This window comes from Mobula birostris, chromosome 7, assembly GCF_030028105.1.
Source record: "Mobula birostris isolate sMobBir1 chromosome 7, sMobBir1.hap1, whole genome shotgun sequence".
NCBI classification, from domain to species: Eukaryota; Metazoa; Chordata; class Chondrichthyes; order Myliobatiformes; family Myliobatidae; genus Mobula; species Mobula birostris.
The window spans coordinates 29,029,047-29,053,319 of record NC_092376.1 but is presented as its reverse complement, the minus strand read 5'-3'; the positions used below and the strand labels follow the sequence as shown (position 1 = coordinate 29,053,319).

The following is a 24,273-nucleotide window of genomic DNA, read 5'->3' as shown; positions in this document are numbered from 1 at the left end:
GTTTCAAGGTCCTTTTATTATCTGTCAGTCTTGCATATCTTACTCTTATCATTGGTACAGTGGCTGTCAACTTGCAACTCTAATTTTTCTGTTCAGGGAACTCTGGATCTTGAAAAGGATGATGGAGAAGAACTTGAGGACAATATGGACGTATTTGATGATAGCAGTTCAAGTCCATCTGGCACATTGCGAATGTATCCTCTTACTTGCACAGTGCTCTATTCATATAAGGTTAGTAATCATAAAGTGGACATGGAGAATTGTGTGAAATATGTGATTTTAATGTCTCCTGTATGTTGTACAGGCCCTTAGTTTCAAAGTAATTTTCTTGCTCGTAATTAGATTATGCAAATGAAAGATGCTTAAGTTACTCATCTTTAAGGTGGTTCACACTCTCAAATCGCCAATTAAAATATTAATGGGAAATATAAACATTCAAATTTTCTGTCTTTAGAAATAGCTCAGAACAAGATGAACATTAAGGAAACAAAAGCTACATGCACAACGAACCTACAAACACTTCCTCAGTATTTTTTCACTCCCTTTTTCTACTACCTGTTTATTTTTTATATATTTATTGTAATTAATAGTTTTTATTACCATGTATCCCAATGTACTGCTGCCACAAAACAACAAATTTCACAACATTTGCCAATGATGTTAAACCTGATTCTCATTCTGATTGAAAGAGTTAATAAATGCACACTCTGAACTAAGAAAATAACTTGTAATTAAGGAATCCAAAACACCAGCAAAATTCTTTGGCATTTGCTGAATTCAATTATAGCATAAGTGGCTTCAATAAGACACAGATGTCTTAGTAATAGTATGCATTATATGCAAAGACATTGTCAATGTTGAATACTGGAAACAAATATGACTCTAGAGGCCAAAGAGACTTGTGTATATTGAAGCTTTTGGGTGTTCTTTAAGACAAAAAGGCAAAAAATAAAACTTCCCATTAGTCAAAAATTTACTTTTTTAAAAAAAAAATTCAAATATTTGTTCCGAGTTAACGTATCCTATGGATTATTTAGAAATTAAATTGTCTTTAGAAGAAACTTCTCACTTTCATGCCTGTTGGAAAGGTTGTGTGATTCCCTACTTTGGTTAGTGGGACAAGCGAGCTATGTATCTAGTTTCTTCCAAAATGACTTTTGCCGTGGTCATTCATATTAATTCCAATGTGCTCTTTTACTATTTTATTCTATAGCAGCAATTACACACAAAACACTTTCAATATTCCCCATTAATGTGGCATATTTTCAGGATCTCTGCTTTTTTATAATATAAACTATGTAGAAAACACATGACCATATCCAGTCCCTTTACTCCTATGCACTATTTCCAACTGTTTCATGGTAAGAAGCAATTGATGTGTTTGCACAGTTGGCAGCCATGAATTAATGAACATTCCTTGAATTTTGAAATGAATGTCCACATTTTGCAGAAATCACATTTTTTGTAACTGTCTAAAAGTTCATGTGAAAATACAATGAATGAGAGGCAAATAATTTAAAGAAAACTAGCCATTGTTGTAAAATCATAGCTTGAAACTTTTGCTTACGCAGGCTAACCAGCCAGATGAGCTTACCATTGAAGAACATGAACTCTTGGAAGTAATTGAAGATGGAGATATGGAAGACTGGGTGAAGGTCTGTGATGCATTTTAATTTTTAATATAATGACTATAAATAGAGGCTTGGAAGAAAATTAAATATCATATACACATTGCTACTTGGTACTTGTCTCTTTAATTTTTATTGATGGGACCTTTTTCCCAATGCCTCCCAGCCCATTGCATGTGTACATCTGTGCACTCTGCTGTAAAGTATATTGAGATGTTGAGTTTTTAAAGGATGCCAAAAAATGCCGGCCTTTTTACACATGCTGCAATTGTCATTTGTCTTTTAGCCATAATAAGCATATTATAAAGTGATCTGTTAATTGCAAAAGTAACTTGATTATATACCTTGTGTCTTGGTAAAGAAAGTATTTCAAGCTATTAAATGCTGACCATATCATTGGCATTTAAATTATATGTTTTTCAATATATTTTGAAAAGTCCTGAATTGTTTTTATTGCAAGTTGTAAGTTTTTTTCTGTATACTTACAGAATTGCACAAAAATATTTTAAGCAGCATTTTTTCAGTTTCTCTATTACAGGATGAGGAAGAGATAGATTTTATGCATAATGATAGGGTGTAACTTCTGAATTTTGTTGAAATTTAATAAATACCTTGGTTCACATCACAAAGGGAAATAACTGAATCTTGAGTTAATTCATTTTTCAACAGAACAAGCTTTACATATTAAAAACCCTAAATACAATTTGATGAGTAGAGCTTGATTAAGAGTAACATTTCTTTTTCTCACTTTCTCACTTATTTTGTCTTTCACTTAAAGGCAAGGAATAAAGCAGCACAAGTAGGATATGTACCAGAAAAGTACCTGCGGTTTCCCACTTCCAATAGTTTAATCGGCATGCTCCAAACTCTGGGCTCCTTGGATGCACGATCGCATTCTTCCAGCAACTCTACAGAACCTGAGCTGGTTATTGGTGGCATTAACGGAGATTTTAGTGGTAATTCTTATTTTTTTTTAATCCTGGAAAGAAATTATGACATTGGTTAAATTTAAAAGCAAAAATGCTGTAAGTTCTCAGCAGATCTGGCATAATCCTTTGAAGGATTATGGATTTAGAAGCACAAACTCTTTCCCTCTTTGCACAGATCTGCCTGACATGCTGAGTGTTCTTGAACTTTGTTTTTATTTATTGCCAACATCTTACAGTTTTTATCAAATGGAAAAATAAAATTATGGTGTTCGATCAGCTCAGTGTCAATGTAATATACTTTATTGTCGCCAAACATTTGATACTAGAATGTACAATCGTCACAGCGATATTTGATTCTGCGCTTCCCGCTCCCTGGATTACAAATATTAAATAGTAAAAATTAGTAAATATTAAACATTTAAATTATAAATCATAAATAGAAAATAGAAAAATGGAAAGTAAGGTAGTGAAAAAACCAAGACGCAGGTCCAGATATTTGGCAGGTATGGCCCAGATCCGGGTCATTATCTGTTCAGCAGTCTTATCACAGTCCCAAATCTGGCCGTACGAGTCTTCAAGCTCCTAAGCCTTCTCCTGGAGGGAAGAGGGACAAATAGTGTGTTGGCTGGTCATCAATATTTGACTAATTGATGTTGATATTGACAAAAAAAAGAAAGGTGATTTTAAAAAAACTGTACTTTTAATAATGTGATTCTAATTTTGCAACTACTATAGAAGGTGCGACGTATTTTGTTATACCAGACATTTCAACAGTTTTCTTTTGTAATTTAGAGTGACAGGTCCTACTGGTATATTGCTAACTCTGATAGCAGATGGTCCTCAGCTAAATTAATCAAAAATTATCACATGTTTGATGGAACATCTGTCCTCAGTTTGCCTTTTTTCACTGATTGCATTAGAGTTACTTCATTTGCCTAGCTATTCCTGGGGCGGAGAGGGACGATATTGCAAAGTTTGGTATTAGATAGGTGACAGAAGAAAAAAAATTGTGATGTAGCCAGCAGAGCAAGTATATGTGATTAGAATGACTGCTTATGTGAAGGATAAACAACTTGTCTTATAAGTCTGTTTGAGTTCTACTGTATATAAATCTGTTTTACTAAATGTAGTATATTGGAAATGCTCAGCAGGTTAGGCTGCATTTGTGAAGAGAGAAGAACAGAGTCTAATATTCCCCAATTACATTGGTCTTTAGCCACCACTCTACTTGTCTGTTGTGTAAAAAGTGAGAATTTGAGATCAATGTGAGTTGAGAAAAATTGGTTTCAACTGCATATTTCCTTTGGTTAAATACCTTTACAGCATCTTTTATCTATTTGTGTCTTAAAGACTTGAACTGAGCAGTGTGGAGCTGTGCCTCAACATGAATCTGCAGTAGGGGATTGTCATTTTTAATTTTGATCGTCTCCAATGAGCATATATATATGCTCTGAGTGAAGATCCTCGAATTCCACAACCCTTTGTGTGATTTCACTACTGAATGGCTAGCACTACTTTTAAGTTGCAACCCTTTGCCTGAATTCCTCCAGAATGCAACATTTTTCAGTATCTTTAACATCCCTTTATTTTTTTAAATACTGAAATTATTTCAACTTTCTAAATTCAGTGTAACCCATGAAACCTGAGTATCATTGTAATGATTCTGTATTTCTTACAACACCAATATATCTTCCTTGAGGAACATTTGTGCTAAACTGAATAGATCACTACTACTTCAACTTGGGGTTCTGTGTTTTGGTAAAGAAAATATGACTATTTTAAGAAAAATTGCTGATCATATCATTAGTACAGGGAATTGCATTTTCCTCCATTTTGTTCTTTAACCGTCAAGAAAAGTGCCAGTGGACAGTAGACCATAGGGCTGGTTTAATAATCTAGAGGATCCAACTATATCATGATTGTTACAAAATCATGTCAACAAGGTGAGACTTTTAGTTCAAATAATTTGTATCTAAACCACTGGCAGCAGTTCAAAACAGTGACCTGCCTATTAGATGCCGACCTTGAGGCCGATACCTGTATTCCATTTTCTTAATCTATTTGAAGCTTTCATTAGTGTTTGTTTCTGTTTATTAGCCATTAGCTTTTGGTGAATTAAATACCTGGGCACAGAAATCCCTCAGTTCGTCTACCTTGGTAGTCCTGTACTATTATGGTGTTGGTTTATTATTGTCATACGTAGTGAGGTACAGTGAAAAGATTTCGTGTTGTGTGCCATTCAGACATATCATGCCATATGTAATTTCATTGAAGTAAGAAAAAGTAATGCAGAGTATAGTTGTGCAGTTACACAGAAAGTACAGTGGAGGTAGACATTCATCGCAACCCTTGTATTTTAAATAATTTGGGAGATTAAGCTCAAGAGTTCATCTTTTAGCATATCAGAGGTCTGTTCACTGGTCTGGTAACAGTGGGATGGAAGCTGTCCTTGAATCTGGTGGTTCGTGCCCTCATTTCTGCCGGATGGGAGAAAGGAGAAGTTAGAATGACTGCACTGGGAGCAGTTTATTGAATTAGCTAGCTGTTTTCCCCACCAGGAATTGTAGATGAAGTTGATGGAAGGAAAGTTGATTTACCTGAGAACCTGGGCTATATTCACAACTCTCTGTAATTTCTTGTGATCTTTGGCAGAGCAATTGCCATCATCTCGAACTTCCTCAGCCTTCTGAGAAAATAGACACCCTCTGTGGTTTCTTGGCTTAGTGTCTAAATGCTGGACAGGGACAAATTGCTATTGATATTTACACCTAGGAACTTGAAGCTACCAACCATTTCCACCTCATCACTATTGATACAGACAGGTGTGTGCTTTGCCCTGTTTGCCGAAGGTCTTTTGTTTTGCTGACACTGAGGGAGAGGTTGCTGGCTGGGCATCATGTCACTAGGCTCTCTTTCTCCTTCCTGTTCTCTATCTCGTCGTTGTTTGAGATCCAGCCCACTATGATGGGGTCATCTGCAAACTTACAAAAGGAGTTAGGACAGAATTTGACCATACTGTATAATATTTTCCTAATATTGGACAAGTTCATCTGATCCTTTAATATCATCTATAATGTTTATTATGCTTTCTAATATGTATATTCTGCAAATCTAAATAAATAAGGAAAAGTTTATGTTCCATTATAGAACTCTGTCAATTACTGCTCTCTTAGTCATTGTGTACAAATAAGTTGCAGTTTTGTTTGTTTTGATTTACCTTCCATAACGTTCTCAGTAGTAAAATGTGTTTGTTTCCGATTCAGTTTGTTTTGTGAAGGCACTTTACGATTATGAGGGGCAGACAGCAGATGAACTTTCGTTTCCTGAGGGAGCTATCATTAGGATACTAAACAAAGAAAATCAAGAGGATGATGGCTTCTGGGAAGGTGAACTTAATGGCCGTGTTGGTGTCTTTCCTTCTGTCTTGGTAGAAGAATTGGCAGGATCTGAGAATGGTGACCCTCAATGGATTGGAGATGCACAGGTATGTAAGAGTTTAATAGCTCTGTGTCATGGTATGTAAAAGTTTGCTCAGACATGTTAATACTAACATTTTCAAGTGGAAAAAGTTCCAGACACTTGCAATACAAGGAACTTTGCCTTAATGAATGATTATCATTTCTAGTGATTGTAACATTGGACACACCTGTTATGTTAACTATCATTTACCTTTCTAATAATTGTAATACTACTAAATGCAACCGTACAGATTTTACTCACAAATTATTGAAATCTGGATTATTTGGATCATTTGCTTCTGCCAAGGATAAACTTCACGCACACAAGACAAAATGGCAAGGATAGCTTCAATGTTATCAATATATTATGTGTGCTTTTTTCTGCAGCGAAACATTAAGGTTAGCTTAATCTAGAGAGGTTGAAAGAGAACAAGTGTCCTTAAAGTTACAAAACATGGCTATATTTTAGGAGTGAAGTGTACCAGATGCCACAAATGCTAGTGTATGTTTACTGAGGTATACATAATAAACAAATTGATTCACTGCATCTCAGCAGTCTAGCAATGAATTTTAGCTCGCTATAGAACATATTTAAGAGTAGGAAGAACCACTGCAATGAGAAATTATAACTGCTGGGAGGTACCTTGCTGGTCTGACTAAAGCTACAATTCTATATGTTTTATTATCTTCCTGGTATTTGAAGTTTCCTAAGTCTAGAAGAAGTGTAGCTGGTGCTGCAGTATTTTTTGTTGACTGTAAGACTTCTGAATAGGTCAGTTGCTTCCTTTCCTCATGCAGGAAGGCATGAGCAGAGCACGTCAGGAGAAGACGAACTAGTGAAAGAGGGAAGAGGAATAAGAGAAAGGCACTCAGCAGAAGGATACATCTGCTTGGGTTGCAGAAAGAGGAGGTTGATAGGTTCTCAATTAGTTAGATTCTACCTGATCCAGAACCTAGCAGCAATGTTAAAAATCTGTGCTTACATAAAGATGTTCTACATTTTAGTCTTAGGGATACAAGGATCTCAGTTTGAATTGCATATATGTGGCCTTGGTGATGAAGTGGAGGGCTATGTTGGGAGGTAAGGGTTCAATTGATCTTGGAGTAAATTAAAAGGTCAGCACAAAGTCATCAACTGAATGGTCTGTACTGTGATGAACTGTTCTATGCTCTAATTTTTGTGTATTAGGCCATAAGACAAAGGAGCAGTATTAGTCCATTCAGCCCATCAAATATGCTCTGCTATTCTATTGTGGCTGATTTATTATTGCCCTCAACTCCATTCACCTGCCTCCTTCCTGTAATCTTTGACACGCTTACTAATCAAGAAGCTATCAACTTCCACTTTAAATAGACCCAATGACTTGACCTCAACAGCTATCCATGGCAATGAATTTCACAGATTTACCACCCTCTAATTAAAGAAATTCCTTCTCATCTTTGTTCTAAAGGGACTTCCTTGTATTCTGAGGATATGCTCTGTGGTCCTAGACCCCCCCTTGATAGGAAATATCCTCTCCATGTCCACTCTGTCTGGTCCTTTCAATATTCAATAGGTTTCAATGGGATTTCTGCCCCCCCCCCCAAATTCTTCTACACTCCAGCAAGTACAAGCCTAGAGCCATCAAATGCTCATATGTTAATCCTTTCATCCCTGGGATCATTATCATGAATGATCTTAGCCCTTCCCAGTTGCTTTTTTTTTTGTCTGCTATTGCATAAAGGAGACCATTAACAGGTTCTTTTCAAAGAGAGAGAACTTCTTTGCAAGATCGAAGCCACCAGAGTTGGCATGGTACTCTGATTGCAGGGTATCATTGACATTACCCACAATATTTTGTGTTTCCACATGTAAATTCAGGTATAGACCAGAATAAGTAAGGGGTCCCATAGCTCAACATTTGGTGCCATAAGGTAGCATATCATAAAGTTTCCCAGCAATACTCACAATGCCTTTATTTAAAAGAGTGCTAGTCATAAGCATTCCTCCACTGTGGCAAAGGATGATGCTGAGTAACTAACACTCTGACAACATGGTGCATGTCTTTGGTTTTCAACCCACTCTCAAATTCACAACATTCATATGGGATAATATGGTGCAACTAGTAGTGCTGCTGCCTTGCACAGTTAGCAGCCTAGGTTTGGTCCTGACATCCAATGCTATTTGTACTTTTTCCCTCTGGGCACATCAGTTCCCCCAGTATGCTGTGGTTTCCTCCCTCATCCTAAAACATGCTGGTTGATAGGTTAACTTGCCACTAAATTGTTCATGGTATATAGGTTAGAGGTACAAACTTGAATCAGTGGAATTTTGGGAAGAATGGTTGCAGAGAAAATAAGTAGAGAAATGGAATTATTCTGTGAGCCTGCAGAGAATAAATAGGCCAAATGATCTCCTTTGTTGAAAAGGCGGAATTTATCCTGTCACAATAAAATGTTTTGGACCAGAGCACTGGCATGAAGAAACAGTAATTCTGCGATCTGGAGCAACTGAAGGGGCCCTGCAGTACTCTGCTGACCAGGTTTTAAGATTCACTGTGTTATGATTTATGATGCATATCCTTATTGACAGGGATCAGAGACTTGAAGAAGCAGTTGAAGACCCATGAGGACTGTGAAGGGGGCCAAGTAAAGAGACAGCACTTACACAGCCTCCTTCTGTCTAGGTTGCACCTGAAAAATTAATTCAAGTGAGATACCAGTAAGACCATAAGAGGCAGGAGCAGAATTAGGCCATTTGGCCCATTGAGTGCTCCACCAGGCCATCATGACTGATTTAGAAACATAGAAAAGGTGCAAGAGTAGGCCATTCAGCCCTTCGAGCCTGCACCGCCATTCAGTATGATCATGGCTGATCATCCAACTCAGAACCCTGTACCTGCCTTCTCTCCATACCCCCTGATCCCTTTAGCCACAAGGACCATATCTAACTCCCTCTTAAATATAGCCAATGAACTGGCCTCAACTGTTTCCTGTGGCAGAGAATTCCACAGATTCACCACTCTCTGTGTGAAGAAGTTTTTCCTCATCTCGGTCCTGAAAGGCTTCCCCTTTATCCTCAAACTGTGACCCCTCGTTCTGGACTTCCCCAACATCGGGAACAATCTTCCTGCATCTAGCCTGTCCAATCCCTTTAGAATTTTATACATTTCAATAAGATCCCCCCTCAATCTTCTAAATTCCAGCGAGTATAAGCCTAGTCGATCCAGTCTTTCTTCATATGAAAGTCCTGCCATCCCAGGAATCAATCTGGTGAACCTTCTTTGTACTCCCTCTATGGCAAGTATGTCTTTCCTCAGATTAGGGGACCAAAACTGCACACAATACTCCAGGTGTGGTCTCATCAAGGCCTTATACAACTGCAGTAGAACTTCCCTGCTCCTGTACTCGAATCCTCTTGCTATGAATGCCAGCATACCATTGGCCTTTTTCACCGTCTGCTGTACCTGCATGCCCACTTTCAATGACTGGTGTACAATGACACCCAGGTCTCATTGCACCTCCCCTTTTCCTAATCGGCCACCAGTCGGATAATAATCTGTTTTCCTGTTCCTGCCACTAAAGTGGATAACCTCACATTTATCCACATTAAATTGTATCTGCCATGAATTTGCCCACTCACCTAACCTATCCAAGTCACCCTGCATCCTCTTAGCATTTTCCTCACAGCTAACACTGCCGCCCAGCTTCGTGTCATCTGCAAACTTGGAGATGCTGCATTTAATTCCCTCGTCTAAGTCATTAATATATATTGTAAACAACTGGGGTTCCAGCACTGAGCCTTGCAGTACCGCACTAGTCACTGCCTGCCATTCTGAAAAGGTCCCATTTATTCCCACTCTTCGCTTCCTGTCTGCCAACCAATTCTCTGTCCACATCAATACCATGCCCCCAATACCGTGTGCTTTAAGTTTGCACACTAACCTCCTGTGTGGGACCTTGTCAAAAACCTTTTGAAAATCCAAATATACCACATCCACTGGTTCTCCCCTATCCACTCTACTAGTTACATCCTCAAAAAATTCTATAAGATTCATCAGACATGATTTTCCTTTCACAAATCCATGCTGACTTTTTCCGATCAGTTCACCGCTTTCCAAATGTGCTGTTATCACATCTTTGATAACTGACTCTAGCATTTTCCCCACCACCAATGTCAGGCTAACCTTTCTATAATTCCCCAGTTTCTCTCTCACTCCTTTTTTAAAAAGCGAGGTTACATTAGCCACTCTCCAATCCTCAGGAACTAATCCAAAATCTAAAGAGTTTTGAAAAATTATCACTAATGCATCCACTATTTCTTGGGCTACTTCCTTAAGCACTCTGGGATGCAGACCATCTGGCCCTGGGGATTTATCTGCCTTTAATCCCTTCAATTTACCTAACCCCACTTCCCTACTAACATGTATTTCCCTCAGTTCCTCCATCTCACTAGACCCTCGGTCCCCTACTATTTCCGGAAGATTATTTATGTCCTCCTTAATGAAGACAGAACCAAAGTAGTTATTCAACACACATCAAAGTTGCTGGTGAACGCAGCAGGCCAGGCAGCATCTGTAGGAAGAGGTACAGTCGACGTTTCAGGCCGAGACCCTTCGTCAGGACTAACTGAAGGAAGAGCTGGTAAGAGAGCTCTTCCTTCAGTTAGTCCTGACGAAGGGTCTCGGCCTGAAACGTCGATTGTACCTCTTCCTAGAGATGCTGCCTGGCCTGCTGCGTTCACCAGCAACTCTGATGTGTGTTGCTTGAATTTCCAGCATCTGCAGAATTCCTGTTGTTGTCAAAGTAGTTATTCAATTGGTCTGCCATGTCCTTGTTCCCCATGATCAATTCACCTGTTTCTGACTGTAAGGGACCTACATTTGTCTTAACCAATCTTTTTCTTTTCACATATCTATAAAAGCTTTTACAGTCAGTTTTTATGTTTCTTGTCAGCTTTCTCTTATAATCTTCTTTCCTTTTCCTAATTATGCCCTTTGTCCTCCTCTGCTGGACTCTGCATTTCTCCCAGTCCTCAGGTGTGCCACTTTTTCTGGCTAATTTGTATGTTTCTTCTTTAATTTCCCTTGTCAGCCACGGGTGCACTACCTTCCCTGGTTTATTCTTTTGCCAAACTACGATGAACAATTGTAGTTCATCCATGCGATCTTTAAATGCTTGCCATTGCATATCCACCGTCAACCCTTTACATATCATTTGCCAGTCTATCTTAGCTAATTCACATCTCATACCTTCAAAGTTACTCTTCTTTAAGTTCAGAACCTTTGTTTCTGAATTAACTATGTCACTCTCCATCTTAATGAAGAATTCCACCATATTATGGTCACTCTTACCCAAGGGGCCTCGCACGACAAGATTGCTAACTAATCCTTCCTCGTTGCTCAATACCCTGTCTAGAATGGCCTGCTCTCTAGTTGGTTCCTCGACATGTCAGTTCAGAAAACCATCCCGCATACATTCCAAGAAATCCTCTTCCTCAGCACCCTTACCAATTTGGTTCACTCAATCTGTATGTAGATTGAAGTCACCCATTATAACTGCTGTTCCTTTATTGCACGCATTTCTAATCTCCTGTTTAATGCCATCCCCAACCTCACTACTACTGTAAGGTGGCCTGTACACAACTCCCACCAGCGTTTTCTGCCCCTTAGTGTTGTTATCCTCCTCAACCCTATTCTCCTGCCTTCTCCCTATAAACTTTGATGCCCTTACTAATAAATGCAACCCTGAATGAGCTCATCAGCCCACTATGATCAACATGCTTTCATTATTCCTTTGGCCATAATCCAAAAATAAGAGACCCCATAAAACAAGTATTCCAAACTAAATTTACAGGGGAAATCATGACATGTTAAAAACATGTGGACTATTTGTAACTTACCAAATATGCTACTACCCCTAAGAGGTACACAGATGTCTTCCAAATTATGTCAACACTTTTATTAGATGAAGGTCAACAAGTATCAATTTTGCACCCCTTGACGATATGTGCAGGAATGTATAAACCAACAGGTGTTATCTGTAATGTGGCACAATGGTGTATCTATTAGAGCTACTGCCTGACAGCTCCTGTGGCCAAGATTCATTCCTGACTGGTCATGTTTTTCATGTGATTGCTTGATCTGTGTGGTCTGGTTTCCTCCAGAGAAAAGATTGAAGATTGTTAGGTTAGTAACCCTACCAACACAGTAACTCTACTGTGTAGGTGAGAGGTCGATTCTTTGGCCGGGGGGGGGGGGTGCTAATGAGTGAATCAAATGGATTAGCATAGAATTTGTGTAAATGAATGCTAGATGGCCAGCGTGGACATGATGAGTTGAAAGAGTCCATTTCATGTTGTATGACTGATAAGTCTCACAAAAGTTAAGGTTTAAGGATTGTCAAATATAGGCAAATCTCCAAGAGGACCACAACCTTGTTGTTGGGTTTGGAGGCTTGCGTGCCTCAATGACCCACAGATCTATGTTGGCTGGAGTGAGGGCTTTATGCTTTGGCTCTTGGTAGGGTCACCCATGCCAAACAGATCAAAGGGTAGAGGCCAGACTAAGAGTGATCCACCAGTCCTCCAGGTATGGAGGTTCAGTTCAGGGCTAACAACCCTAACTGGTAAAACAAAATTGTTACAGAAACAACAGTGAAGAATCCTTCTACATCTGAGTGTGACAGTATTCCTGAGTCTCCACCTGGGACTTGCATGACAGTAGTGAAAACCAAGAGGAAGCTACTGGCATGATGACGGAAGCCCTGAACACCACCAGAGATGAAGGATCTTCATTGCTGCCCTAAATGCCAGTGGCGTAATGGGCAGGCAGGCAGATATGGGCAAAAATAAAACCAGTTAAGATGGTGTAGCTTTTCATTGTACAGGACTACTGAGCTTTCTTCTGCCAGCTAAGACTTTGCAGTATAGTAAGATTCCCAGTGTCCAGTGATTAATATAATCCTCCAAGTCTATGTCATCAAAATGACTCAATATGGTGTATCAGTCTTCAATAATTCCTTTTAATGGTCTCACTCAAATATTATGTTATCAAATATGCCATGGAACATTGTCTCATTTCCAGACTCGCTCACCAGATGTCACTTTGCAGCTGATAACCTCAGACAGCATCAGTAACAAAATAGTTCCGGATGTCGGCATTTGACATCATGAGGTGGATCACTTCATGCAGTTGCTATGTTGAACACAAAAGATATCTGAGGTATCAACTGCTGGTGTCATCGTTAGCAGTCATTGTAACCAATTAACGTTTGGCTATATAAACATATTTTATAAAACTTACACTTGATACCTTCCTACTATTATTGTGACAAGTGTAAGTAATTTCTTAATCCTCAAGGGAGCATATACACAAATCAGTGTGTTGCCTAGTCATGGAATTTTTTGTTTAGCCATCCAGTTTAAAACATAGTGACAGAATGCTGAACTTTTCATGTCTAGAGTACATAATTTGGGTCTAAAACTCCAATATTCTTCCTGCTTCTTAATGTGTTTTGCAGATTTCAGTCTCCGATAAATTTAAGGGACAACTTTTTGTTTCACTGTTCCATCATAGAAATGAGAGTGCATTTTTAGTGATTATTATTTTTCTTTTTTTTTCTTTTACATATTTCTTGTACATATATTTCTCAGCGGATAACTAATACTTCCTAACATCAAGCACCTCTGCTCCATCTGCCAAGAGCAGAGTTTTCCAGCACCCAACCATTTAAAATCCTATCCATATTGCCTATCCGACATGTCAGTTCATGGCTGCCTCCCCCTTTGCCACGATAAGGCTACTCTCAGTGTGGAGGAGCAACATCTCATATTCCATATAGGTAGCCTCCAACCTGAACATGGCATAAAGATCAATTTTTTTTTCCTTCCAATAATATTTTCCTCCACCATCCCTCTTCTTCTGTTCCCCACTCTGGCCTCTTTCCTCCTCTCACCTGCCTATCACCTCCCCCAGCTGCCCCTCTTTCTTCCCTTTCTCCCATGGTCCAGTCTCCTCTCCTACAGATTCCTCCTTCTCCAGCCCTTTACCCTTCCCACCTACCTGACCGCACCCGTCATATTCTGTCTAGTCCTCCTTCCCTTCACCCAACCTTCTTATTCTGGCGTCATCCCTCTTCCTTTCCAGTCCTGATGAAGGGTCTCGGCTTGAAGCATTGACTGTTTAATCATTTTGATAAATGCTGTCTGGCCTGCTGAGTTCCTCCAGCATTTTGTGCGTGTTGTTCTGGATTTCCAGCGTATGTAGGATCTCTTGTGTTTATAATACTTCCTAATCTGTCCAGAAGAATGGGTGTGCCATTTAAAAAGACGGAACTTAATTTGTGGTGTACGTTAGAATGCTACTTCTTGATAGTGATAAAAATCTTGAACTGTAAGCAGCAAATTCTCTGAGGTAAAGTCACAGCAGCTTTAATGATTTGTTGTTTTTAAACATAAAGTACAGAAATGCAGAAAAGAAGGAAATAACACAATCTTTGCTTCCTGCCCATTAGTCTGTTTATGGAACAATGAAAGACTCAAAAGCGGTAATCGTCCATTTGTAGCTGATTCTGCTGAAATATAAGCTGATTCTTAGTTACTTGCGGTGCTGTTGCAATTAAAGGTATGGATGTAAGATTTTGTGCACAATCCTAAGCACACAGCAACACACACAGAATGCTGGAGGAACTTAGCAGGTCAGGCAGCATCTATCGAAATGAATAAACAGTCAGCGTTTCAAGCTGAGACCTTTCTTCTCTGCCCGTAACATAGTCATATTTTATTGATCCCGGGGGAAATTGGTTTTCGTTACAGTTGCACCATAAATAATAAATAGTAATAGAACCATAAATAGTTAAATAGTAATATGTAAATTATGCCAGTAAATTATGAAATAAGTCCAGGACCAGCCTATTGGCTCAGGGTGTCTGACCCTCCAAGGGAGGAGTTGTAAAGTTTGATGGCCACAGGCAGAAATGACTTCCTATGACGCTCTGTGTTGCATCTCGGTGGGATGAGCCTCTGGCTGAACGTACTCCTGTGCCCACCCAGTACGTTATGTAGTGGATGGGAGACATCGAACAAGATGGCATGCAACTTAGACAGCATCCTCTTTTCAGTCACCACAGTGAGAGAGTCCATTTCCATCCCCACAACATCACTGGCCTTACGAATGAGTTTGTTGATTCTGTTGGTGTCTGCCACTGTCAGCCTGCTGCCCCAGCACACAACAGCAAACATGATAGCACTGGCCACCACAGACTCATAGAACATCCTCAGCATCGTCCGGCAGATGTTAAAGGACCTCAGTCTCCTCAGGAAGTAGAGACAGCTCTGACCCTTCTTGTAGACAGCCTCAGTTCTTTGACCAATCCAGTTTATTTCAATTCATATCCCCAGGTATTTGTAATCCTCCACCATGTCCACACTGACCCCTTGGATGGAAACAGGGGTCACCAGTACCTTAACTCTCCTCAGGTCTCCCACCAGCTCCTTAGTCTTTTTCACATTAAGCTGCAGATAATTCTGCTCACACCATGTGGCAAAGTTTCCTACCGTAGCCCTGTACTCAGCCTCATCTCCCTTGCTGATGCCTCCAACTATGGCAGAGTCATCCGAAAACTTCTGAAGATGCTAAGGACTCTGTGCAGTAGTTGAAGTCCGAGGTGTAAATGGTGAAGAGAAAGGGAGACAAGACAGTCCCCTGTGGAGCCCCAGTGCTGCTGATCACTCTGTCGGGCACACAGTGTTGCAAGCACACGTACTGTGGTCTGCCAGTCAGGTAATCAAGAATCTGTGGTACCAGGGAAGTATCCACCTGCATCGCTGTCAGCTTCTCCCCCAGCAGAGCAGGGCGGATGGTGTTGAACGCACTGGAGAAGTCAAAAAACACAACGCTCACAGTGCTCGCTGGCTTGTCCAGGTGGGCGTAGACACGGTTCAGCAGGTACTGTTATTCATCTTCATAGATGCTGCCTGAACTGAGTTCCTTCAGCATTTTGTGTAAGTTGCTTTGGATTTCCAGCATCTGCAAACTTTTTCGTGTTTATCCCAAACACATGTTGTTCAAAACCTTTTAAAGTGTCTTTCCACGCTTTTTTGCAATGGCTTACACAGGCAGAGCAGAAGTTCAATCTATTTTAGTTTATTAGTTATTTCATTAAAATATGGTAATAATATTGTTCTGTGGAACCTAAAGTTATGACCATCACAAATAGAGAATTGGCACAGGTGAGCAAATCTAGTACTTAAAGCTAACATTAAGGAACATTGGTGACAAGATAAGACAGTAAACATGTTTCAGCTGAGGAAGCAACCTTAAGTATGGTTGTTGTAGTGAACTTTGTTACAATGGCTGGTATTTCACAGAAATCGAGCATTTTTGCTCATGTTTATTTTGATGGACTCCTAATCTACTCGGTGCACACATTTACTAAGCATCTATCCTGACTGTGACCCAAATTCTAATCCTTAGAACATTACAGAAACAAATGGCAAGAAGATGCCAGAAAGTCTTTGCGGTGGAGCACAATGGTCTTTTTGATTATGGGTTCCCCAAAGTAAATTCCAGTTGCACTTTTTCATTGGCAGAAATCTGCTGTCTGGGAGTCATGATCTTGGACTTTGGAATAAAACCACGACTTGTTATTTTCGTACATCTATTGCCCTTCCACCTTTAGATGGCAGACTTTATAAATTTGGGAAGTAATATTAAAGAAGCCTTGTTAAGCAGCTGCAGTATATCTTGTAGATGATGCATACTGCAACAGAGCTCATGCGGCAGAGGAACACGTATTTGAGGAGGTGCATAGAGTTCCATGTAAGGTGACTGCTTTGTTTTGGATAACATCAGGATGCTTTTTGTATTGAATTTGTACTTGTCCTTCCAGGCAAGTGATGAGAAATCTACTACAATGTTGATTCTGGCTGGTATAATTATGGAAAGACCTTGCGAACTTAGTTGAATCCATCATTATAGAATACTCAGGCATTTTTTTTTGTTTAAAATTTAATTTCTAGGTATCACCATCCTCAAGACCACAGGCCAGTCTTTCATCATTACCATTGTATGATCAGCCACCCTCCAGCCCTTTCAGCAGCCCAGACAAGGCAGGGTCACAGTTCTTCCCTCGATCACCATCGGTAACAGGTATAGAATGAAAGTTGTATTGAAAAATATCAACTGGGTTAGCTGATACTGTTTATAAGCAGCATTCTGTAAGGTTCTTATTTATTCAAAACCACAGATAGATTGAGTGTTGTGAACCTCATTTTGCTTCTTTCAAAGTATACATTGCTATATTAAATTCCGAATACAGCTACATTTTGCTGCACATTAGAAATAATCTTTATTTCTAGAACTGAAACATTACAAGTGGAATCTACATTTTTTACATCTGTTCAAGTAATATAGACATCATGTGTGGTTTTAATGGAAACAGCTGTATAGTGTACTGTGTTCAAATTTCAGATCATGAAAACGTAATTTCAGAAGCATCCATTAATTCGCAGCAACAGAAAAGAACACCAGAAACTTCAGTTGGAAAAATCCGACCAGTAAGTCCTATGTATTGGTTTTTATGATCTTGCCTGTTTTGAAGCTTTTAGGGGAGTGTTTCTACAATGGACAGACTCCCACAATGCACATTCCTTCATCCTCCTAAAGACTTTGTTGCATACTGTTATAGAGTGATACAGCGTGGGCGTGGACTCTTTGGCCCAATTTGTCCATGTGAACTGCATTGCTCACTGAGCTAGTCCCATTTGCCTATATTTACCTCATACCTTCTAAATCTCTCCTGCCTGCTTATCTAGATGGATTTTAAATGTGCCCAACTCAACCACTGTTACTGGCAGTTCATTCCAAGGATGCACCATGCTTCAAAGAAGCTGCCCTAATGGCCCTTCTAAATCTCTCGCCTTGATCTTTAACTTATGCACTCTTGTTCTTAGCATCTTCTCCCTGGGAAAAAGACTGTGCTTTCACCCTGTCCATGCCCCTCATGATCTTCTATACCTCTATTAAGTCACCCTCAGCCTCCTGCATTTCAGAGAATAAACTCCTACACTGATCGGCCTGTAGTTTTCTGGCTTGTTTTTTGCTACACTTTTGAAACAATGATATGACATTACCCACTATCCAATCCTCCACAACCTCACCTGGCCAGAGATGAAGCAAAGATCTCTGCAATTTCTTTTCTAGCTTCCCACAAGGTCCAAGAATGCACCAGGCCAGCCCCCGGGGATTTATCCACCTTAATGCACTTTAAGGCCTCCAATTTCTCCTCCCTTCTACTCTGAATATGTATCACCACGCATTTCCCCCATTTCATTAGCTACCACTGTTTTATCCACAGTAAACACTAAAGAGATATATTCATTAAAGATCTCTCCCATTTGCTTTGGTTCCATACGCAGTCATGTGGATCTTTAAGGGGACCTATTCTCTCTTTAGCCATTCTTTTACTCTTAATATCTCTTGGGATTTTGCCTTGCCTTGTATGCCAAATTCCTCTCATATTTGCTTCCTGCCCTCCTAACTTCTCTCAAGTGGACTCCTGTACTTACGGTCATCATCAAGAGATTCAGTACTTCCTTGTTGCTTATGTATAATGTACATCTCCCTCTTTCTTAACCAGAGCCTCAATATTTCTCATTAGTCAGGGTTCCCAAAACCGCCATCCTTCACTTTAATAGGAACAAGTAGGCCCTAAGTTCTTGACATCACACTTTTAAACCCCTTGGCAGATACCCTTTTCCCTGCAAGGAATCTTCCTACAAATCCCGTATAATGCCTCCAAAATTTGCTGTACCCCAGTTCAGGACCCTAAATTGTGAATGGGTTGTATTTTCAGTAACTATTTTAAAACAAGAGTAATGATCGCAGACAGTTTCTTCTACCTCATTCCATAGGAGGAAGTTCAATATTATTTCAGTGTGGCTTGCCACAAATATAAGCTTTTTTTTTAAATCCCAGAAGTTGATATGGATCAATGCAGTGGGTCAACTTGTTTTTATTTTCACATGCTACATTTTAACCTTTAGGGATATTTAATAGGTGAGGCACTCTCATAGTATCTCTATCCCACAGAATTGAGCATTTTTTCATAGAACATCCATCAGCCTGGAATTCTACAGTGCTCATCACATATCTATACAGGGACAATAATTCTCATGGCTAATTTGTCTTTATTTTAAAAAAATGTTAATTTAGATTCTGATGCAGAGAATTTTCCCGTTGCAGGTACGAGCTGCTCCACCTCCACCTTCTCAGCATCATCGTCGGAAAACAGAAAAGACAGAGGAAGTAGAAATAACTCTAGTGTAACCCATCGCAGACTTCTGTGTGTTCAAATTTGAGACTGAATTATTCAGAACATTTTGGTTTCAAATTCCTTGCATTCTCTGCTGTATTTATACAATGAAATTCAAGGAGCAGAAGAAGGCAAATTCTAAAAGGAATTTATGAAGTGTGGATCATGAGGAAAATCAATGTTATTTCTTTAATTTACAAATATCTTGTGCCTTTATAGCCACTGCTTTGTTTATTTCTTCAAATTGGGCCATTAGTATTTTTATTTTGTCCTTTTCTTGCTAGTATAGTAAAAGGAATGCAGGTTGGCCGATTCAATTTTCAATGGTCCAGCCTTGTTTTGGTACACTATTTAAAAATATATATAAAGCACACCGTGTCATCTGTTCCCAGTGCAGCAGAGTCTGGTACTTCTGTAATTATATGCCTATGGTGCTGTGCAGGGCGCAGTTTTGTATCAGAAAAATATTTTTCTGGTACTGTCCATGTACAAGGCTATTGTTTTCTTTGCCATGGCCAGATATAGGAACAATTATACTACCAGTTCATTGCTTATCATTGTTTTCACACTGAAAGATCAAGATGGAAGTGATTTTTTTTAAAGGCACAGGAAATGTTCATACCATTTATTATGTACATTAATTAACACAATGTAGCCACAAAGATCTATTTGTAAAATGAATCTCCCTTTAGTATTAATCCAGTCTGTATACATGTATTCAGCTGTAATGTGCAGTAGCATGATTGGACTAGAATTGAGGGAATAGACTTGAGTAAGGACTGATGTTCTTTTAAGAGGGGCTGGTTCCTCTCGGTAGTTCTAGCGCAAAGAAAGATAATCAAACAAATAAGGGAATAAATACAAAGAAATGCCTCTATGTTAACTCGAGTCTTAGTTTTCCATAATTGTTTATGACTAATATTTATGCCACAATTCTAGTCAAGAAAGAAAATACATTATGGACATGATAAAATAGGGATCTTTATAAACATTATTAGTGAAGCTGAATATGAACATCCTTCCAGCAGGAAAAAAATATTTTCTGGATATTGCATTTTCTTTCCTCTTAGTTGTTTAAGAAAGCTTTTTGAAATTGTTATCTTTTAAAGTACACGTTGCATAAATCATGATGTGCTTGTCACATTTGCAAAGAACTGACATTATACTCCCCAAAATACTTGTTTCCAATATCAGACTGGAAGGGAGGATTTTTGCTGTGTTATCCAGCTTCTTTATTGCAGTTAAGAGTTGAACTTGGTTGCTGTATTAATTAAATATATAAATTGAAAGTTGTTACATTTTAATGAGGTTGGCAGGTTTGAAGTTTATCGGTAAGAACATGAGAATTGTTATCTCCATTGTTAAAGTGATAGTCTATTTAAATTGCCTTTTGTCAGAACATTCAGGTTTCTGAATTACATATACACTGCTATTAGTCCACACTTCAGACTTTCAGATATACTGTATTGAATGTACTAAAAGCTAGAAAACTGGAAAAATGGGACTGGAAGCTAAGGGTAACATTGTATTTGATGCCTACTTGAAACATTCAACAAATATCGACCAAATGTTTTCATAAAGGTTGCTGATTTTGAATAGTTCAAAAATCAGTTTTTGGAAGGTACATTCTTTGATCTAGTTTATTCGACTAAAATTTTCAAATCTGAAATCTGCCAGTTGTTGAATTCTCTTTCATCTTAACCCCACTCTTAGAGTGCAATGTGCTCATGTCAATCTTGTATACCAACATTGCTGGAGGAGAAACTGAGATTAGCAATCGTGTTTTTGAAGTTAGTTGCACTATTTTAAACCACTTTCATTTCCAATAGGAATTTTATTTCTTTAATCTCTACATGGCTGATCCACAACAAAAATAAAACCAATGTTACAATTCAAATTAGTGTTATTTTAATTTCCCCATAATGAATATCAAAATGAAGGAATCATATTTATGATCCATCATAAGTCGTTATGCAGATATCAGTCTTTTCAAATTTAATAGCTCCATTATTTCTCCTTATTCAAGCTGTGTTGTCAGCAAAATTCAAATGTGCTTGCTTTGTTTTAACCAATAAATATACATCACAGTCTCATTATTTGCTACTGCATAATCTGTTAGATAGAAATGAGCTGCTAATTCCTCTTTTTTTAATTAGGATTATTTCCTAAGGGATATGTATATATCAAAATAAGCATTCAGTGAAATATCATCAAATACATTATGCTGAAATGCGATTGACTCTATCCCTGTATCATATCTTGCTTAATTAACATATATAAGACAAATTACCAGAAAACTGTAATTTATGACTTAATGGAGTCATAGAGCACTACAGTACAGAAACAGGCTCAGTCCCTGCTGAACTGTTATTCTGCCTAGTCCCGTCAACCCGCACATGGACCAAAGCCTTCCATGCCTCTCCCATCCATGTACTTATCAACAACTGTAATGGCCAGCAGAGTTTAAATTTCTTCTGTCGCCACACCTCTTGTACTACTTCAATCCTAAACAAATCCAGGTCCCTGCTGGAGAGTTCACTGTCGTCATACTTCCAGCTACTTGTACAAAGCATAGTGATGTCCCTAGAAAAGTCCATGATTGATGACCTTTCTGGTTCCATCTCATAAGTAGTGCCAAACCAGTTAAAATGAGAGATTTCAGAAGGACAGTTGCAAGTTGCCACTTAATACATTTGAACCTCAATGAATCACACATGTTGCTTGTGAATTAAGATTAGAGCAGTGTCTGCTAGAAAATGGTAAGTGAAACTTATGTTTATCTTGTTCTGTAGGTTGGCATGATTAATTGAGGCAACGAAACTTTGAGCATTGATTTTACATGCATCATTGAGAATTAATTTGTTGAATACAAACAAAATTGTGCAACCTTAAAACTGTTCTCAGTCTGGAAAATATATCTGCTTACTCAATCGGTTCATATTTCATCTGAGATGACAGTCACATCATTAATACCTCTGTCTGCTGCATCTTGTCATTAACTAGCAAAGCAATTGGGTGTCAACCAGATGAAACTGGTGCTTTTGTATGATACTGGCACAGATGTGCATCTCCTGTTGGCCAAGGAACACAAGGCACTTGTGTAAATTTGCAGAGAGAATCTGATCTCTGTTCAATTTGCCTTACCAGAAGATTTTTTCTGAAAAGAATATCTGTGCTAAAAGTATGCAAAACCTTTAATTGGTGATTTTTTTTTCTTGTTGGTAGTTTTGAAGCAGCATATTTCAAATAATACTTAAAACTCCAAATGGATAAATACATGCTTTTATGATAATTTCATCAATAGTTAGATTGGGAGGGAGGATGATGCAGTTGTGGTTTTTTTTTTAGCTAAATTGTCCAACTGATCAATGTCCCTCTATTATGACTCTTCTTTGGTCTTTGACAAAATATAATCGAGGTTTTTGTTTTGAGACTGCTGTCACACGATTCCTCAAAAGTACAATAGTTTAAAAATAGCACCTTAAAGACATCCCTCTGACTTTGCAATCCAGTTAATATAGAACAAGTGAGATAATAACATGTCACTGATGAATAATATTATGAATCATGTGCACCAAAATTGTCCCTTCACTATAGGTTTACGAAATTAAACAGTTCAATGTACATTTATTATCAAAATGCATATACGTGACCATATACTACCCTGAAAATGAATCTCAGGATATTATATGATGACACACGTGTACTTTGATAATAAACTTACTTTGAATTTTCAACTTTTAATTTTGTAAACCTATAGTGAAGAGACAATTTTGAAAGGATCACGCATAACTCCATAACTGCCATTTAAAGATGCTGTATCCATGAAGGCTGTCTCTCCCCATGTATCACCTACTTGGCTTGAAGTTAAGGTATATTTGGCTTAATTTAAGTTTCTCAGGCCATGCAGATAGCCTATCAGCATTATTTTGCTGCCTTATTGCAGTTTCAGAACACACAGGACAGGCATATTCCAGCCAGCAATTGATTCTGACATCTCAGTAATATGGTGAAATCACTTGTTCCATACAACTTGACCAACAAATTAAAATCCTGGTGAAGACCTATGCCTGAGCTTATTTAGTGATATATAATGTTTCATCACAAAGCCTGGAATAAACCTGATAATTTTAATGGCATTTACAGGAAGAAAGCACAAAATAGTTGAAATGATAAAGGAATATAACAGGAATGTAACTAAAATAAACAATTATTTTTCTGAAACCTGCACTTAGATATTGTTAGCATCCTATTTTAAATTCTTTTGTTGACATTTTCTTTAGTTATTTTTTACTCTTATGTTTACAGATCATATTGTTATAATCTGACTATTGCTGATACCAATTCATCCATACTTCATTATTTCCCATTATTTCATTTGCCTATTGATTATTTGCCAGTTTGCCCATATTTTATATTTTCTCTCAAGTATTATTTTAAAATTGCATATTTGCTCTAAATTAAAAAGTGCTAAGAATTTTCAAACTATGTTCCTTTTAGTTGTCTATACATGGGCCGACTATCCACAATATACAGTACATTGTATAGTGTCAGTACTTCAAGCAGAGAAAGCAGGTGTGCAATGTTTCCTGCAGTGTATTGGCTGTTAAAACTTGTATTTATTATGTACAAATGTTAAATAAAAAAAAACAACTTTATTTCAGTTGTAGTTGGCATTGTGTCTGAACCTTACATTTCAACTTAAGTGATTACATCTATAGTGTCACAAATTGCTCTAATGCTACACCTGTATAGTAATATTTCAAAGTTCAAAGTAAATTTAATATCAAAGTACGTGTTTGTCACTGTATACCACTCAGATTCATTTTCTTGCATACATTTTCAGTAGAATGAAATACAATACAATCAATTTTTAAAAAGCTACATACAAAGACTGACAAACAACCAATGTGCAAAAAAAGACACTGTGCAAATAAAAAATAAATAGATAAATAAATACTGAGA

The 24,273-nt window shown here is 38.3% G+C and overlaps 1 protein-coding gene across 3 annotated transcripts in view; it reads left to right on the top strand.

The window, feature by feature from the left end:
- LOC140200080 (F-BAR and double SH3 domains protein 2-like) overlaps window positions 1-23,966 on the top strand; it is a 245,379-nt gene extending 221,413 nt beyond the window's left edge. For all 3 annotated transcript variants that reach the window (XM_072262822.1, XM_072262820.1, XM_072262821.1), the window contains 7 exons: window positions 97-231; window positions 1,572-1,655; window positions 2,407-2,584; window positions 5,821-6,041; window positions 17,015-17,144; window positions 17,466-17,551; window positions 19,239-23,966. In XM_072262822.1, the coding sequence (XP_072118923.1) occupies window positions 97-231; window positions 1,572-1,655; window positions 2,407-2,584; window positions 5,821-6,041; window positions 17,015-17,144; window positions 17,466-17,551; window positions 19,239-19,322 (918 nt within the window). In that variant the 3' untranslated portion in view covers window positions 19,323-23,966. The remainder of the gene's footprint in view (window positions 1-96; window positions 232-1,571; window positions 1,656-2,406; window positions 2,585-5,820; window positions 6,042-17,014; window positions 17,145-17,465; window positions 17,552-19,238) is intronic.
- Window positions 23,967-24,273: the final 307 nt, after the last annotated feature.